The sequence below is a fragment of the Leuresthes tenuis genome, unplaced genomic scaffold (genome assembly GCF_036924035.1).
Source record: "Leuresthes tenuis unplaced genomic scaffold, fLeuTen1.0.hap1 SCAF_15, whole genome shotgun sequence".
Lineage (NCBI taxonomy): Eukaryota > Metazoa > Chordata > Actinopteri > Atheriniformes > Atherinopsidae > Leuresthes > Leuresthes tenuis.
The window spans coordinates 1627109-1645940 of record NW_027325369.1 but is presented as its reverse complement, the minus strand read 5'-3'; the positions used below and the strand labels follow the sequence as shown (position 1 = coordinate 1645940).

At 41.3% G+C, this 18832-nt stretch overlaps 2 protein-coding genes and 1 pseudogene across 3 annotated transcripts in view; 1 reads left to right on the top strand and 2 right to left on the bottom strand.

Annotated features, from left to right (window-relative positions):
• Positions 1 to 5232, top strand: part of mdga2a (MAM domain containing glycosylphosphatidylinositol anchor 2a) — a 90526-nt gene extending 85294 nt beyond the window's left edge. Inside the window, exons 17-18 of one of the 2 annotated variants that reach the window (XR_011907713.1) lie at positions 1150 to 1465; positions 3421 to 5232. Coding sequence is in view for 1 of the 2 variants with exons in the window: in XM_072365669.1 (XP_072221770.1) it covers positions 1150 to 1238 (89 nt within the window). In the remaining variant the exon portion in view is untranslated. Of the gene's footprint in view, positions 1 to 1149 lie in introns of both variants that reach the window. The other variant, XM_072365669.1, reaches the window with a different exon arrangement.
• On the bottom strand, positions 4653 to 7631 carry LOC140270678 (uncharacterized; annotated as a pseudogene).
• Positions 7632 to 13747: 6116 nt separating this feature from the next.
• On the bottom strand, positions 13748 to 15790 carry hikeshi (heat shock protein nuclear import factor hikeshi). The gene has a single exon (XM_072365873.1). It carries the CDS (start codon positions 15651 to 15653, stop codon positions 15060 to 15062), a length of 594 nt encoding a protein of 197 aa, XP_072221974.1. The 5' UTR covers positions 15654 to 15790; the 3' UTR covers positions 13748 to 15059.
• Between the last annotated feature and the right edge of the window lie 3042 nt (positions 15791 to 18832).

The following is an 18832-nucleotide window of genomic DNA, read 5'->3' as shown; positions in this document are numbered from 1 at the left end:
TGCAACATCCTCCAGCATGTCTGGTTTGGCGGTGGGTCAGTAATGGTGTGGGGAGGCATTTCTTTGGAGGGCCACACAGCCCTCCATGTGCTAGCCAGAGGTACCGGAATGAGATCCTCAGACCCATTGTGAGACCATATGCTGGTGCAGTGGGTCCTGGGTTCCTTCTGATGCATGACAATGCTAGGCCTCATGTGGCTGAAGTGTGTCAGCAGTTCCTGCATGATGAAGGCATTGATGCTATGGACAGACCTGCCTGTTCCCCAGACCTGACTCGTTCCATCCACCAACACCTCGTTGCACCACAGACTGTCCAGGAGTTGACTGATGCTTTAATCCAGGTCTGGGAGGAGATCCCTCAGGAGAACATCCACCGCCTCATCAGGAGCATGCCAAGGCGTTGTAGGGAGGTCCTACAGGCAGGTGGAGGCCACACACACTACTGAGCCTCATTTTGACTTGTCCTGAGGAATTTCCACTGAAGCTGGATCAGCCTGTAATGGGATTTTTCACTTTTATATTGAGTATGATTCCAAATGCAGACCTCCATGGGATAATAATTTAGGTTTACATTGATCATTTTTATTTATTTTTTTGTCCCCACTATTTAATGAATAATGATTTTAAACTGGAATATTTAATTCATTGAGATCTAGGAGGTGTTATTTTAGTAAAAATTAGAAATGAGTTCCCTTTATTTTTTTGAGCAGTGTGTGTATATATATATGAGTTGTGGAAATATTACATTAGTAATTAATAATAGTATACTTTCTACATATTTAGAGCAGTCTGAATATATCAAAGCAAGTGATTGTCTTTGCTCACTTTCTAAGAAATGGGGATAAGCATAATTACGATCCTGGGGACTTCTAGGAATTTAGAAAAATTAAACATGAAGGTTCTATTATTATTTTAGTTTTTTTGTTTGTTTTGTTTTTACCCAGAGGCTTACAGTCTCAGACTTTGAAATACCCTGGAATACAACATAAGGCAGATATGTTATGTGTTCTTGCCACTATTTAAAGGTTGAAAAAAGTAGAATTTTATGAAAAATTGATTTCATATCTTACTCCAAACACTTAAAGTGACACTGTTATCTTCTTTGAAATATTTAACATGTCCTTTTCTCTTTGTTTCTGTCCTACACAGATCTCAGGTCATTTGCCCCACCCTCATCACACTGTATATGGCAACTTTGCATCACTCTAAGTTTGGCTCTGATTTGCCAGCAGAGGTGACCCCCAGTCCCACCCCCCACCCCTCATTCCCCACTCCACCCCTCTCCCGTTTCCACATGGACACACAACATTTGACTCCTCTGGTCCCTTAATCTCCTTCATCATTGGTGTCCGAGGCATGCTAATTTTAGTTCAGCAGAGAGTAAAAGCAGAAGGAGAGCCTCAGTTCATCCAAAAATAGAAAAAGAGAAGACCAAGCTTTCAAAATAATGTTGTTAACTAACTAGGTAAGTAGCTTGTCAGCAGTCCACTCATACGTCAGTTTGTTTGAGTTCAGTGCTAAATGTTGCTAAAACAGTATGTCTTTATCTGCTCCAAAAGCAATTTACATTGTGTAAATAAAATATGTTTAACAGGGAGCTGCACAAAGGTCACGTGACAGATTGTAGGATTACTTTCTTGCAGGTGTTATGCCTTACACGTCCCCCCGAAAGCTGGATTCCTTTAGGATCCATGTGAAGTCAGTGATGTCATCAGACGTTGTGTTCTATGTGGATGTCTGTGTGCCTTCCATTTTGTTATTTCAGTGACGACTTAATCCAGAGTGGCCATGAGAATGCCTCTTTTTGTCAATTCAGTTATTTTGCACACAAATGGGACATTCTCTAAGCAGACAACAAGAAGACACTGTAGAAAAATGAAAAGCTTCTGTAGAACCCACAGTTATCTTTGTGCATGTCCACATATTTGACTTCTGGATCGTCTGCGTGTTTATTCATTTTGAACAGCCAATGAACCAGTTACCCTGATATTAGCTGTAAACTTGCTGAGCACAAAGATTTTGTATAACATCAGTAACACCTGTCCTGTAACAAAGCCATAGCTGAAAATGAAGTGACTGTGGACACAAAAAAGTTAGAAGACAGGCATGCAGAAAAAGTCCATTTAATTCTCCTTAAACGGGCCATTTGCTCAACCAATTGGGCTATCCAGCAGCCACATTACATGTGAATTCTAGACACGCTTCTCCAGTCTGCCATGAAGATAGTGATAGATCGATCGAACACATAACAGAGCTGAAGAATGCAGGAACCGGTCAAAAACCAGTCTAACAAAAGAAAGTCCAAACGTTAACTGAAGAACAATTAAAAACAATAGCATGAGATGGACACATGCTGGGTGAACACTGAAAACTTGACAAAGACTAATGAAAGATGCACTAAATTAGCTGAAGTTAGGCTGAAAATTACCTCCTCAGCACCTTCCTTTAAAAATATATTAAAATAAGTTCGAAAGGAACGGGTCACTTCTAATCTTCAATTTTATTCTTCGCCCATTCTGATTTTGCACAGGCTAGCAGGCAACAGTGGAGAAAAGAACAGGAAGAGGCTTCCAGCAAGCAGATGCAGGTTCAGGAAGAGCAGCCATCTGTCTGGACGGTTATCTGCTGATGATTAAGTCAAGTCTAAAAGCCACAAAGAATCCTATGTAGTTTTAAAAAAAAATACCAGAATGTCTTCAGAATTCCAGAAAAGCTGTAGCATTCAAAAACTGATCCGGGTTCTTGAGTTCTCTGAGAACAGTTTGGGCTGAAAAAAGGTTTGAGTTACACCATCAATCCATCCGTGCTTTAGCACAAAGCACAGCAGCTAAAACAGGTGCAAAAATGATGAGAAAGATGTGGCTGATATTGTTCTGAATACTTTGGCTCTGACCAATGGACGTTAAATTACATTAGAGCACGCTGATTTTATGTTGGCTTGAAATGCTTCCAGAAATTCTGGGGCTTGTGTTTGCTGGAAGGCCTGGTCCAGATCCATCATTCAGAAAAATGAAACCCACTTAGAGCTGACCTTCTAAGATGTTTAAGGTGTTTCAGGTTCAGTTTTCTGTTGCTTGTGTCATTAGTGACAGAACACATTCGAACCAACTTCACTCACTCTCTGGGTTCTGAGCGCTTCCACAGCTGACCTATAGCTATGTTCTTCATCTGAATGTCTCCTGTGGAAGTTCAGTGAGTGTTCATGTAGATGGGCAGAGTCTGACAGTTTGTAAAGTTAACAAACTGACAAATCTGCCCCTCATCTGATTGCAGCTTTATATCTGAACAATTTGGTCTTTTTGTCACCAAGTTCAGCAGATTATAAGAGAGGAAATAACAGCTTGAATGTCAATCTTCCTCCCCATCCCACTATCCCAATTCATCATCCCTTTCACACCTCTCCGTCATCCTACTCCACAGATCAACAGTACTGTACTGCAAGATGGACAGACAAACAGCAGTCTTTCTTTATTTTGAGTGACAGATACTTTTTAAATGTTATATTTTTTTATGATATTTTGATTGTTGTCTGTCTGCGGCAGACAGAGAAGAAGAGTTCACCCTCTGCCATGACATCAAGTGCCTTCAAACGCAGAGAAAAATATTGACCAAGACCTGCTGTCTTCACAGAAACAGCGTTGGAGATTGTTCTTTCCCAATGATTGGAAAGAAAATAACCAATAATCTAAAATAAATATCCTGCTGTTTGTATGCAGAGGGACCATTTCTTACATTTTCTTTCTTTTTGAGATGAAAATATTTTTATTTTGATTAAATGTGAGCCATGTGAATGGCTTTGAAAAAGAGACGGCGACAAAGGAGCCATGGCCAGGAAAGAGACTCTGGATACGGGCAAGAAGTTCTTCTACTTATTTAAAAACTAAAAGAATATTTCACCAAGATTATTTTATGGTCTGTGACTGGATATGTCAAAATAAAAGGACTTTGTGTTGGACAATCTTTGGCTCTCACCCAATTGGATTCAAGCATTGGGTATTTCTGAACTGTAGTATTTCATATCAAGAAGATTCAGAAGGTGGTGCAGACTTTGGAGCTACATGACACCTTCAGTTACCTTAAATTCCAAAAACAGCCAGACCTTTGGGACACTAAGTGTGATGTGAAATGAAATCTGACACTGGTCCTGTGGTATAAAGATAGATAAACCTTCAAGCCTTCTCACATCTTTAGTTCTGTTGTTTCTAACAAGGGCAGAGGTGGTTCCAGTTTTTGGTTGTCATTTCAGGATTTGTGTAAAACGTTTGAAGAGTGATTTATTTTTATTTATTTCAAGTTGTTGAGAGACTGGAGAGTTGACAGGTCTGACATACTTGATGCTGGTAGGATATTTCTTTTAAAGTCACTGGCACAAAGCACAAAAAGTTTAACAAAGTCAACATGAATATTAAAAAGAATCATTCACACACATGTGCAGAAAGACATTCTGACAGATTTAAACATTCAGAAAAACTAGATCAATCATTAGAATGATAAAAATAACTATATTGTTATGATTCTGAGCAAAACATCTGGAGTCAGGGAGTGGAACAGCCCCACTGGTCCACTGCATTAAAGGTTGCCATTTTTAAAGGGTCAAAGTTTGTACGTTGCTACATTTTCCTTACTCCTAGCATCCTACATCTCCATAGTCTCTATGTCTCTATGTGATGGCATCCACTCGTCAAGATGGGGACTGCAGAACACACAAGCCTTGGGTGTTCAAGCGAGATATCACTAGCCTGAGATTCATCCTGCACGTGTTCTCCAACCCTTGAACTTTTCTACTTCCCTCCTGCTGGGGGTTCCTTACATAAAACTGCTCTGTCACTCTCAAGAGGTTGGGGTGAGTGATAAAAGCACATGGTTAGGTTTAGATTTTATAAAATGCATGGTTGGACAATTACAAAAAAACTAAATCACTGCAGCCGCTGGGTTAGGCTCAAAGCCCTACATCCCTGAGTGTGATGAAGTTGGATGACTTATGGAAAATAAATCACTGAATACATGGTTACATATTTTACTGTTAATGGGTTGCAGTTCTCATCATGTCACATTAACGCTGCATTACAGAAAACAACAGCCTGTGGACATTTTGCCATTGTACAATTTAAAACCATGGATTGGGACACTACTATGTTTTAAAAATGTGGACAAACTAATTGATTGGATGCTTTCTGGTGATACTCAGCTGTTTTAGATACTACAACAAATAAAAAGAAGAATAAGTTTTAACTCGCAATTTTATTCTTAGTTGTTACCTTTAAAGTTAGTCTTTTTGTTATGAGCAATAATTCTGACTTGGTATAACTTATAATTTTATCCTGAAACGATATGATATTGATTTATTTTCCTAATTTCATTTATGAATTGAATTGTTTTTTGTAGCTTAGTAAAATTGTATCATTGTAACAAGAAGCCTACAGATTTTGGTTTGTATATTCATAGATTTATAAAAAATGAAAATAGTCTTGATAATGGTCAGCTGTTTGTTATCATTTTGAAAACACACAGTTTCACAACATTTGAAAAAAAATATTATCCAAAAATCCATTGAACCGCATTTTTAGGTTCAAAGACTGATAAGAAAAAAAAAAGGACCTTATAAGCTTATAAGCAGAGAGGGTTGTTACAGTCACATGGTCCTCCTGACCAGTGTACATGTCGTTAGAGTCATTATCACCTCTGGATTTATCTGCCTGAAAGGGAGATTAATTTTTTTATTTTTTTGGTCACAGGATCCATGGTGTGAATAATTGGGAAACTGCCTGGGGAGGAGAGACAATGCTGCATTGTAGGTGCTGGGAAGGTGATACCTGAGACCACCTTCTCTGTTCAAAGATGTTTTTTTCCAGTTGAACATAGATGGCTTCCTCTCTCAAACCATCTGTCTCTGTCCAGAATGTGGACATTACTGACCTCAGAGTGTCCCTTTTCCTTAAGATGAAGGGGTATTGCTGAGTCTTGACCTAAAGAGCTGGCTATCCTATGTTGTGCCATGTGCATCTGGAACAGTTGTTTGGTCTCTGCTATATAGAGACCAAACAACTATCTCCTATATAGAGGAGAGACCGAGCTCTTTGCTGCACTGCACTGCATACACGACACCACTCAGTTTGTGTTTGGGTGTTTTGTCCTCTGGGTGAACCAGTCTCTGTCTGAGGGAGTTCTTGGGTTTGCAGTGCACTGGAATGTCATGTTTAGAGAAGGTCCTTCTAAGTTTCTCTCCTGCCACATATGGAATTACAGTATGTTTGCAGCTGTTCTTCTTAGCTTCTCTGTTGGTGTGGTTTGGTCCTGTTAACCCGATTCTTTCGTTGGAAGAACCTGAGAGATCTTCAGTTCGCAGGCAAAGTATAGTATAGTATAGTCACATGTAAAGTATGGCAGCGCTGGGCTCAGTGTGACAGAGCTGTCACAGGAAATCCGTCAGAACCAGCCCCGATATCTGGAAATAGTTCATATTTATCTTCTTCGCATTTATCTCACAGAGGTTGGACTCTCAGAGGTTGGACTTACACGTGATCGAGCAGAATTGGCCAGCTATTTGTGACATAAGCACGCCAACCACTGTCCTCGTCATCTTCTTGGGATGTGATAAACAACGTATGTGTGTGTTGTTTTAGGCGTGTATCTACTGTAACCGACCTATCAGACAAGATAGAGAAGCTTCATCTGACCCAGTTATTTAGTCCAGTTGTGCAATCCTAAAGTCTTGGACCATTCAAAGACATACATCACGTAGTATGAGCAGAGTGGACAAGTACATAATAGGAACATTTAGTAAAATACAGAATATGAATACATAATGTCTAAGAACAAAGCCAATTGTAACAGTCCAGATTTCTTAACTGATTTGACACAGGCCCACTTTGGGTATCAACAGGTTTGAAGAGCTTTCTTGGAGTGCTGATGTTCCTTTTCTTTTCACTCTCAGCCCAGTGATGTAGAGTTCTGATGACAGTCAGTTTGTGTTCTAGTGGATGATGTGAGTCAAAAAGCAGGTACTGGTCTGTATGTGAGGGTTTCCTGTAAACCTCAGTGATAAGACTTCCATCCTCTTCTATGTACACAGCACAGTCCAAAAAAAGCAGCTTGTGGTCTTTTGCATCCTCCCTCGTGAACTTGATGTTGCGGACCACTAAGTTGATGTACTCTGTGACAGCCTCCACTCCTTGAGTTTTAATCTTGACCCAGGTGTCGTCCACATATCTGAACCAGTGGCTTGGTGCTGTTCCCTTGTTTGAGCTCAGTGCTTTGCTCTCCACTTTCTTCATATAAAAATGTGCCACAATGGGGGACACTGGAGATCCCATGGCACAGTCGTGCTTCTGTCTGTAGAAACAGTCATTGTATTTAAAGTAGGTAGTAGAGAGGAAAAGATTCACAGATCTGATCAGGAGTGAAGTTGGTTCTGTCGTTCGGTGAGTCATCTTTCTGCAGCCGTTTCCTGACAGCCTCCACTGCTGATGAAAATCGGTTTACAAGTACAGAGTGAGGTCACATCAAAGGACAATGGTTTCACTTGGAAACTGTTCCAGATGTTAGATCTTCTTGACAAATTCCATACATTTCTGTATATGATGCAAAGTAATTCCCACCAGGGTTTCAAAGCTGGAGGTAGTGTTTCGCATTCTCTGCCACCTGACAACTTGTGATTGAGCCGCTGTTGATCATGGCTGCGCCTGTGTTTCCGGCTGCTTGTCATCTTCACGCGTCGTCTGTCCTGTGGTTTTTGTCTCTGTTTTTGTTACTACTTTGTTTGGATAGTGTACAGTCAATTATCATCTGAATTATCATCTGAACTGAATTTAACTCATTTCTTATTTCCTCCAATAAGAGGAATCCTAAAGTTGTCTTTGACACTATCCACAACCTCCCAGTTGCCTGTTGCTTCTGTGTTCTCTGAGGACGACTGTAATAACTTTTTGTCATTTTTTGTTGACAAAGTCGCCAGCATCAGGGCAAGCATCAGCCCTTCTACTGCCCTTCTCCCCACCCCATATAAGCGGCAGCCAATACTTGATCATTTTGTGCCCATCTCCCCGTTACAGTTAACTGAGCTAGTTAGTGATATGAAGTCCTCCTCCAGCCCATTAGATGTATTACCCACATCATCACTGAAAAAAGTCTTAGAATCCATTGGTCCTGCTCTGCTCAATATTGTTAACTGCTCACTGGTCTCTGGTTGTTTCCCCTCTTGTTGTAAGCAGGCCATTGTTCAACCAATTCTTAAAAAGCCCAAACCTGGATCCATCTTCTCCACAAAACCATTTCTAAGTCTCCTTTTGTGTCAAAGATCCTGGAGAAAGCTGTGGCTAATCAGTTCATCTCTGCTCTGAATGAGAACAGGATCTTTGACAAATTCCAGTCCGGTTATCGTCAGAGGCATTCAACTGAAACGACATCATGATGGCGTCTGACACCGGTAAATGTACTGTTCTTATGCTGCTCGACCTCAGTGCAGTATTTGACACTGTGGATCATGGCATCCTTACTGACAGGCTTAGGGACCATGTTGGTATCTCAGGCAGGGCCTCGTACCTCTCTGGCACAACCTTCTCAGTAGCTGTTGGCCCGGTTATTTCTTCGTCCGCTCCCCTATCATGTGGAGTGCCCCAGGGCTCGGTTTTAGGTCCTATTTTATTTGTTTTGTACATGTTGCCTGGTGAAATCATAAGTCAGTTCCAGGGTACCTCTTATCACATGTACGCTGATGACATTCAGCTACAGTTTTTTTTTAACCCCAACAGAATCGATGGTCTGAATGTGCTGCATGATTGTTTGTCAGCTACTAAGGTCTGGCTGTCCAACAATTTCCTTCAGTTAAATACCAGAAAAACTGAGGTTCTCATTATTGGGCCAGACAGTTGCATTTCTGCTGTGAAAGACTACTTTGGGTCTATATGCATCAACGTATGTTCCTCCCTGAGAAATTTGGGCATTATCTTTGACCAGCATATGAGCTTTGACAAACACATTTATTCTTTGTCTCGCATTTGTTTCTTCCAACTCAGAAACATTGCCAAACTGAGAACCACGGTGTCGCAGGCTGAGCTAGAATTGATAATTCATGCATTTAAGTCATCTCGGCTGGACTACTGCAACTCCATATTCACATATCTCAGCAAGGCAGCTGTTAACCGTTTGCAGTTAGTGCAGAACGCTGCGGCCAGGCTGCTGACTAAATCTAGGCGGAGTTGCCATATAACGCCTGTCCTGGCCTCGCAGCACTGGCTTCCGGTTAGTTTTAGGATTCATTTTAAAGTCTTGATTTTAACTTTTAGGGGGCTTCGTGGTCAGGCACCAGATTACGTGTCTGAACTTCTTCGCCCTCATGTCCCCAGCAGGTCTCTCAGGTCTGCCAACCTGGGTCAGTTGTGCCTCGAACCAGGTGCAGAACCAGAGGAGACAGAGCCTTCCAGTCTGTCACACCCAGGCTGCGGAATAGTCTTCCTCAGGACCTGAGAGACCTGAGAGGACCTGAGAGACCTGAGAGACCTGAGAGACTGAGAGACTGAGAAACTGCTACCGTGGACATTTTTAAAAAACATCTTAAAACACACCTGTTCAGGCTGGCTTTTAAGGAGTCGTAGTGTTATTTTGACTGTTTCTGTTTGTTGGTTTTGTCTTTGTATTCTTATTTTATTTGTGTGTGTACCTGTTTCATGATGTTAACTAGCTTCCTTGACGGTGCTACGTGAAGCACTTTGTGAGTTTTTTTCCTCTGCAAAAAGTGCTACATAAATACATTTTACTTACTTACTTACTTACTTACATTGTTATTGATGACCAAGCTGATGCTGCTGTTAATGGGTCCTTGTGTATCTTTAAGCATAGTTTATACTTCTCCGTCATTTCGACGGCGTACCTATGTCGTAGCTATGTGGACCCCTACGCCATCGCCTGACGTGCACCTCCAAAAAATTCTAGCTACAAGTTGCGTAGACGTGGACCGTAAAGGCTGGGATTGGTCTACCTGTAATTACATCATTTCCGGCAGTTGCTTTTTCCAGTCTTAATAGCTGTATACTCAAATACAGCCATTACAGCTCGTCAAATCGGCCCGTTGACATTAGAAAGTATGTTCGAAAGTCCATTCGTTCATCCAGGTCCCTCAGTGGTTGAACCGGTGTTGTAAATTCACCCGTTCCCAGCCTTGGCCGGTCGTACAGACCACCTCTGCAAACGTCTTCTCTGTCGCCTGCACTTCAACATTTGCAATATAAGCATTTGTTCTTCAATATTGATGAGCTCCAACTGCAAATACAGCTGCTCCACCTCGGTTGCCATTGGTTACTGTTGTTAACTCTGACCGGAAGAAAAAGCAAGGATTCAGCTGTAACCCCTGAAATCACACAAACACACAGCCACACCCCCCTAGCGGCATGGTGAATTGCAGAGCAACGCGTTCCCTTGACGCAGAACTTCGAATGCTCAATGATGGCGTTACATCGACACCGTCGACGTTACAGAGAACCACAAACTAAGCATTAGTCCAGAGATGCACAGTGTGGGGATTACCTTCTCAGGGTAAAGTCTGGTTGAAAGAACAGTCAATGACTTTGTCCTTTTCCAAGTCTTGAAGCTAATCTATGACTGTCTGCCTTGTAGATTGTGTTACCGCACAGTAAAGTTGTTATTTTTCTGTGATAATTGGCTGTGTTGAGAACCACAGGGCATCTTTACTTGTCTGCTGGCAAAATGATGATATTTTAGTATCTGCTGAGGGATGTCACTGCCTTCCTTTCTTGTGGTGTGAGGTTAGACGGAGGAGTTTTAGCACTAGAGAGGGCTGCTGTTACCTTACTACGTAGCTGTTCTGCTTGTGCCTCAGAGATTTTGTTATTCCTTATTGCAGATTCAGTAGCTACAATGAGGTCCACCACTGGCAGTTGTGGTGGAGAGATAGCAAAGTTGTTTATTGTTACACCGTTACTTCGTCAACTGAAGCTTCCTAGTTGAACTGTTACATTCTGCGTTTCAGACAACCTGCAGCTGTGTGGATAAGGTGTGTTTTTATTCTCATTGTGTTGACATGTGTACCGCTCTCAGTATGTTAACATTACATTATCAGCATGTTTCTGACAAACATATAGGTCTCAATTATTACAATAGTACAATTATTTCATTACGATAATATAAAGAAAATGTTTAAACAGTAATATTTGGAACAAATGCATTACTATATATATAGTAAGTATATACATAGTATATATATAGGTAAGCTGTACACATATGATGAGATAGCTTTGTTTACTAGCATCTGTTGCTAACTTGCAGCTACACTGCTTAACTATGTCGCTCTCACATCAATAGAGTAACTATCTATATATATATCTATAGAGCTGGAGTGTTTCTGGCATCAGTGGAGGAACAGCTTCATTATGTCTGCATTAACTGCAATAAATTGCACACCAGATGCCCAGGTTTTCATGACGGGTAATGTACAAAAACACACTGTTTGATATTAACTTGTGACTGTGACAGACAGTACAACAGTGTGTCCTTAGCCAACATTCAAACATGCATAAATAAACCTTCACCGATGTCCTGTTGAAGCCTCAAAGGCTGGACCTCTTGGGAGCGCCAGTTCAGACTGATATAGTTACTTTGCTCTGTCTTTGTCAAAGATGGTCACTTTTTGTTCACAATCAGAAGGGTCATATTACTGGCATGTATCAAAGGTGAAACTACTAAAACTGGGTTAAGAACTGTCCAACAGATTATTAAAAAGTCAAAGAATAGTGGGGAACTGTCATCTTTTAGGAAGAAATGTGGTCGGAAAAAGTTTTGAATGATCGTGATCACGATCACTTAAACGTTTGGTGAAATCAAATCGTAAAAAAACACGTGGTCTGATGAGTCCAGATTTACCCTGTTCCAGAGTGATGGGCGCATCAGGATAAGAAGAGCGGCGCATGTACCGTCACGCCTGGTGCCTCCCGTTCAAGCCTGTGGGGCAGTGCTATGATCTGGGGCTGCTGCAGGTGGTGAATAAACACAAAATGAATTCATCATTAATGGACAATGCTGCCCCACCCTCTACATGATATGGTGTTGAGACAACAGTGTGTTCAGTAGGAGACCTGAAATCCCAACATCTAAAGTGCAGTTTGGGATTATGTGTCAACAGTGTGACCCTGATCATTAGTAGGTCCAGCAATGTGCTGTACAAAGTCAAACGTTGAAAACATGTAAGTAAATTGGATTGCAAAAGCGTCTGTGATGTTGTCAATATAAATGCTGAACAGGACAGAGTCCTATTTAATGGGGATTTTTAAAAAGCTCAGCAAAACAGACTGACCTCATAACCAGGGCCAGATACTTAAAAGAACCAAATCAAAGATTTTATATGAATAAACAGCAAAACAGACACTCTCTCACAAAAAGTTTGATGGAGATGCTTCAAACAGTTCTTTCTTACTAGTTTTGTCAAGCCAAGCCTTAGTAAGAAGAGCTTATGAGATGTTATGATCTCATTAACAATGAAGGTTTTGTTAGTAACATATCTGACATCAAGGAGGGCAAAATGTAATCAGAAAAATCAGAAATGTCATGTGTGGTAGAGTCTGGCCTGTGGTGGTTAGAGGTTTTTTTAGACTGGTGCATTCCCAGTATGGATTTACTTTTACAAATGCCACTTCAAAATGTACTGTACAAAGCAGAATCCTTAGGTAAACCTTGTACTGTGGCATCTGGGATGGACCGTCACACGGTGGAAACGTGTACTGTGGTCAGACCCATCAGTATTCCAGATCTGCCACATTCTCCAGACCAAAGACCAAAAAGAGCTGCTGTCAGCAGCCAGTCCCTGCAGCCAGGCTCTGTGATGGTATGGGGTTGGATCAGGGGGCAAAGCTCATTTCCACTTCTGTGACGGCAGCATTAATGCAGAAAAGTTCACTGAGATTTTACAGCAACATATGCTGCCTTCAGGGCCACATCTTTTCCTGGGACGTCCCAGCATTGTTCAAGCAGACCATGGAAAACCACATTCTGCCACATTCCAAAGGCCTGGCTGAGGAAGAAGAGGTACGGGTGCTGGACTGGCTGCCTGCAGTCCTGACCTGTCCCCAGCAGAGAAACAACCACCCCCCCGCACTGCTGCCTGCAGTCCTGACCTGTCCCCAGCAGAGAAACAACCACCCCCCCGCACTGCTGCCTGCAGTCCTGACCTGTCCCCAGCAGAGACTTTGTGAGAACTTTAAAATGAAAAATGCAGCATCGAAGAGATCGTACAGTTATAAACCTTTATTGGCACAGCATTGCTTTTACGGGTCTAAAAAGATGTGGACCTTACTTCTCCACACAGAGCAAAATAACTATTTTAGAAATAACTTCACATTGATGAATATCCGTCAAATCTTTTTTTAACCACTGTTTTCTTTCACCATTGAAAAGAAAGCTACATTTTGATATCATGTGTGGGTTTGTGTGATGTGGAGCTTCAGCTTCTAACTATTTCTCATCACGCAGAGAGCAGACTCCACTCCCAGCAGGGGAAAATTCATCTGCAGCTTTGTGCAGTGCTGTAAAGTAATGTTTTATTCAACATTACACAATGTAAAGCACACACTCAAAAAGCATTAGGAACCTGTAAATGAGAAATATATAAAACATGTCAAATATTACAGCATGTGAACCACGAAAGTAACATTAAGAATGTGTCGAGATTTCATTTCCCAGGAAACAACGTCACAAAATATAAAATATAGAGGAAAGATCACAACCATAATTTGAAAAAAGGTTTACGGTATGAAAAGGTGTAATTATTGGTAATAAAAGAAAGAAAATATCCATTTGGAGAAAACTACAAAAAATCTTGTGATTGTCCTGAATTTGGCAGCGAAAAACTCAAATAAACGTCACTTCATACTGAAACATCCAGTTTGCATCGCATGAAGACTGCGGCTCACTTTGGTTTGTGAGCTTAGTGTATTCTTTACTTAATATTTCCGTTTTTATTTGGTTAATGTGGCAAACTGCCCGGGGACAGCCCGACCTCTCATACAGCAGCAGCTGGGACAGGCCCTGCTGCCCTGCAGCTGAATGGATCTATGATGGCTGAGCAGGTGGATGGAAGTTTGTGGCCTTGTATCTGTTTGTTATACTGTGTCTAAAACACGTACTTTTATATTCCAACGTTCAGATCCTACATCAACTACTGAAGGGGAACTTTTTGGACTCTTCCTCTGTGGATGATGAAGAATATCAATGCTTGTGGAGACAGTTAAACTGAAAGTCCAGGAGAAATCCACCCACTGAACATTAAGATAGACTGCCAACTATCATTAATAAAAATCACCAGATGACCGGGAGAGCAACACATTTTAATGTTCATCCAAACTTCAGGTAAGGTGACCGAGTAACTTCAGCAAGATTTATATTCAAAACGAACCACATGAATGACGATAAGCTGTCGTAGTTTCTATCAGATGAAGACGTTTGGATGAATTCTGGACACCTGCTTGGTTTTGCTTTAACAGCAGAGTGGCTGTAACAGAACATCTGATGTTCACTAACTTGGATGTCCTGGAAATGGACTTAGACAGAGCCAGGGCTGAATAGCACTGAAATAGATAAAAGCTAATTCCATGACATTAGGTTTAAAGCTGCAGAAATAGCTTGAAAGCACACCTCAGTTTAAGACGTTTTAGCAACATTACAGGTTACCTCCACTTACTGAGGAGCATTACATGTGGCTAAATCCTAAAAAAGTGAGTGAGATTAGATGGTTTTTATGAATAGATGGGATTTTCAGGGGTCCTTTGTGGTCGTCCTGCTGTTGCAGATCTGATTTGTCCCAAAGATTAACCGAGTATTAAAATGGAAACGCAGCTCTTTTGTAAAATATATAAAAGAAAGAGGCAAGCCACACCATAAGGGCAATCTTTTATAAGCATTCTCTTGGTGTAACCACATGTCAGAGCTTCCTTTGAGCTGAGCCTGAAGCTGTTGAGGGGTTTTAAAGATTCGTCTCAATGTTTCCAAAGATAAGGTGAGTCACGGACAGCCGCGCGTGCCCTGTCCTCAGCAGACTCAACAGAGGTCTGCGGAGTTCAGCTTTTCCAGAAGTTCGGGTTCTGTGCCATCCTCCGCTGGAAGTTTTCATACCACTTGAGAATGCAGCGGGAAGGGATGAAGGTCTCCGTGGGGTTCGGCGTCATTTGCGCCTGTGACACTGCGAAGGATGTGGCGAAGTTGTAGAGGCTGTCCAACATCTTCTGTGTGAACTGCAGGAAGGAGTCCACGGTGGACACGGCGGCACTGGTTACTGGGATCTGCTGGGCAAGCTGCTCGAGAGACTCGACTGACACGCCGACCTGAGCCACGGATGGGGAGACGGAGGCCATCATGCCGAAGGGGTGAGCCCCTCCCTCCCCGGACTTGAGCCCGGAGATCTTGAAGATTGCGCTGGGCTTGTCGTTGGTGATGAAGCCCAGCAGCTGCCACACCGGGCCGCCGCTCACCGGGTCTGGGAAGGAGAAATACACGGCTCCGCCCGTGCCGGCTGGAAACGGCACAGTCCCCAGCATAAACACCACCACGTGGTTCACGTTCTCGTAGTCCGGCAGAGTGAACACGAACTTGTCCGAGGCGACTTGCACCGCGTCGGTCTGAACCAGCCTGCCGGCAACCAAACACCCGAACATCTCAGCTGCCGACAGGAAGCAACCTGCAGCGTTAGCTTAGCCTGCCAGCTGGCTTCAGTCACTGCAGCAACTGTTAACATCCACAGTCCCTGAAGTTCTCCTCGGGAAGACTTTCACCAGCGGTTCAGCTACCAGAAACTTCTGTTTCTTCTTCTTTGGTGATTCACGCCAGCTAGCATCCATTAGGTCGCATTACCGCCATCTGCTGGATTTAATATGTCATCGTATTCTTATCAGTCCAGTTTTTATCCTCGTCTTTCTCCCAAGCTCAGAATATTTTTCAGGCCTTTTCTTTTTTGTCCTTCTCTCCATGTCATTTCCTTCCAAAGTAGATTTAGAACCATTATTGCCAGGCTAACTGCTTCAGCCTGCTATGATGTGAGTGTTATTTAAATAGATATGGCCTATGTGTAACTGTCATCACCACCTCCTCTCTTCAGTTACTTTGTCATTTCTTACTTTGCCTTGCAGATGTCTGCCTAATGTCAGATGTTACCAGTATTGTTGCCATTTCTGACTGATGTTTTTTGATGCGGTGCACTATCCCTCTGATTTTGATGTCTTGATGTGTTCCTTAACAGCTTCTGTAGCCAATCTATCCGCCTCCTAATTTCCAGCGATGGTAAGGTCCATATCAAGGTCACCTAAATGCCTCACCTTATCATCCATGAGTGATTTTAAAATGATTTCTTACATCAAATCCTGGAAATTACTGAAACTACTTGAATAATTACAAGAACAATGCAGATACTGAATCAGTGGAGAAGAGAATATAGTTTGCTTTCATTTGACTCTACTTACCCATCAGAATGACAGGCAGTTTGCCATTTCTTATCTTTACTTTGGAGCTGTTGTAGCTGAGCATTTTGCATTTAATCCTTTGGACCATCAGTGAATGTCTGTACATGATCTGCCTCCATGTCTTTAACATATTGATCCAATTAATTACAAAATCTATTAAAATGTATAAATCTATCATGGCTTTGTCATTTACTGATTGTATACATATATATATATTTATATATATATATATATGAAATAGCCGAATATTTTCAGTGCTGTCGCCTCACAGCAAGAAGGTTCCCGGTTCAAATCCCAGCTGGGGCCTTTCTGTGTGGAATTTGCATGTTCTCCCCGTGTATGTTTGGGTCCTCTCAGGGTACTCCGGCTTCCCCCCACCGCCCAAAAACATACATATCGGGTTAATAGGTGCCTCTAAATTGATTATGCCTGTTATGGACTGGCAGGGTGTACCCTGTCTCTTGCTCTGTGACAGCTTGGATAGGCTCCAGCCCCCTTGCAACCCTGAGTTGGATTAGGTGGGTATAGAAAATGGATACATGGATCCTAATAAGTTATTCTTCTGGGTGATATATTGCACTGTAGTGGAACAAGTCCAGACTGACAGCACCTCCCATTGTGAAGCCATGGACGGTAATACTTTTGATATATTGTATTCTCGAATGTTTCTTCCAAAAAAGACAAGAATGAATACCAGGATATGTTTAGAAATGTTTGAGTACTTCACTGGAGAGTTTAATCTGCTACTTTATACACCCATTCTAACCCTAACACTGTAATACTGGACTTCAAATAAAATAATGATAACAATTATCATTATTATTGTTATCATCAACATTATTATTATTATAATGCTAGGCAAGGCAAACTTATTCATATTGCACAATCTAACAAGAAGAAAACATCAAATCTATTAAAACAAAATATATCAACATCAATACATTGAATAAAAAGGTTAAATGAGAAAAATTCTAATGAGATCTATACTGAAATAAAAGGTATTGGTCAAAGTAATCAAATTGAATATGACTAAATAAATGCAGAGCTGCAGTTCCACAGATATGGTGCATAGCAACTGAAAAGGAAATTCTTCTTATTTATTCTTTATCCTCAATGAAACTTCCTCAATGAAATTCTAAAACCTTTCCTGTTCAGGTTTATATAAGGAAGCCTCGTAGGTAAAAATATTTGTTTGAGTCTAGATTCAAATTAGATTATTAATATGTAGCTAATGAAGAAGAAGAAATGATCCCTCTCACAGGTCTGCGGGGTGGAGTACTGATTAGCACTGTCGCCTCACAGCAAGAAGCTTCCTGGTTTGAATCTCAGTCAGGGCTTTTCTGCATGGAGGTCATATATTCTTCCCATGTATGCATTGGTTCTCTCCGGCTTCTCCAGTTTTCTCCCAGAGTTTAGAACCATGCTCAGAATATGCATATGAGGGTAACTGATTATTTTAAATCGACCAAATGAGCAAGTATTAGCATGCCTGGTTGTTTATCTTGTCTGTCCATATGATGCACTGACGACCTGTCCAGGATGTAGCCTGCCTCTGTCACGATCGTGCCTTGCTGTGGTGTTAGTTTTGGTGTCTGGGCCTTAGGTTGGGCTGAGCAGGTTCAAGCAATCCCCCTAAATATTCTCCATTGTGCAGATGCTAAATTAATAAGAATTGGCAATAAGTGCCTTATAATAACTAATTAACTTGACTAAATGGCAGCTTTTGGTTGGCTTAAAATATCAGAAACGAGCAGCTCAATCTCCAGTTAAGTAAAGTTTATTTTCTTGGCTGTCATGACCATTATTCTTGGGAAGAACACAGATTTCCATATATTTTTTCAAGTGACGTTCTGTTGCCATATATGGTTGATTGCGGACATATCTGAATGCAATTAACCAGCATGAGCATTGTGTTTTGGAATATGTTTGCTTTATCAGCAGCTAATTACAATGTGCATACAACATGTAGCATGTGTTTGATAAATATTGCTTTTTTTATGGAACATTTGGAGATTTTCTGCTCAAGGTTCATAAAGGAGAGCTCAGATGTTAATCTTAAGGTAAGAATAAAAAGACAAAAAAGGTCTTTGCATGCCCAGGGTGTGTGTAAGCACATGTTGGCACAATGACAACAGAACAACACCCAATCTGACTCCCCATAGCAAGACATCTGCTAAAGAATATAGCATCATCATTGTTATGAGCATAAACACATGAGAGAAAAAGGGAAAGAAAGAAAAAATGTGTAAAAATAAATAATTAACAACTCGCTATATGAATCTTAAATATCACTCAATTTGTACAGAAAAACAAAGCAATGTGAAGTGTTTTTCTCACTGACTTTGAATGAATGGTTAATGGAAGGAACCATTTACCTG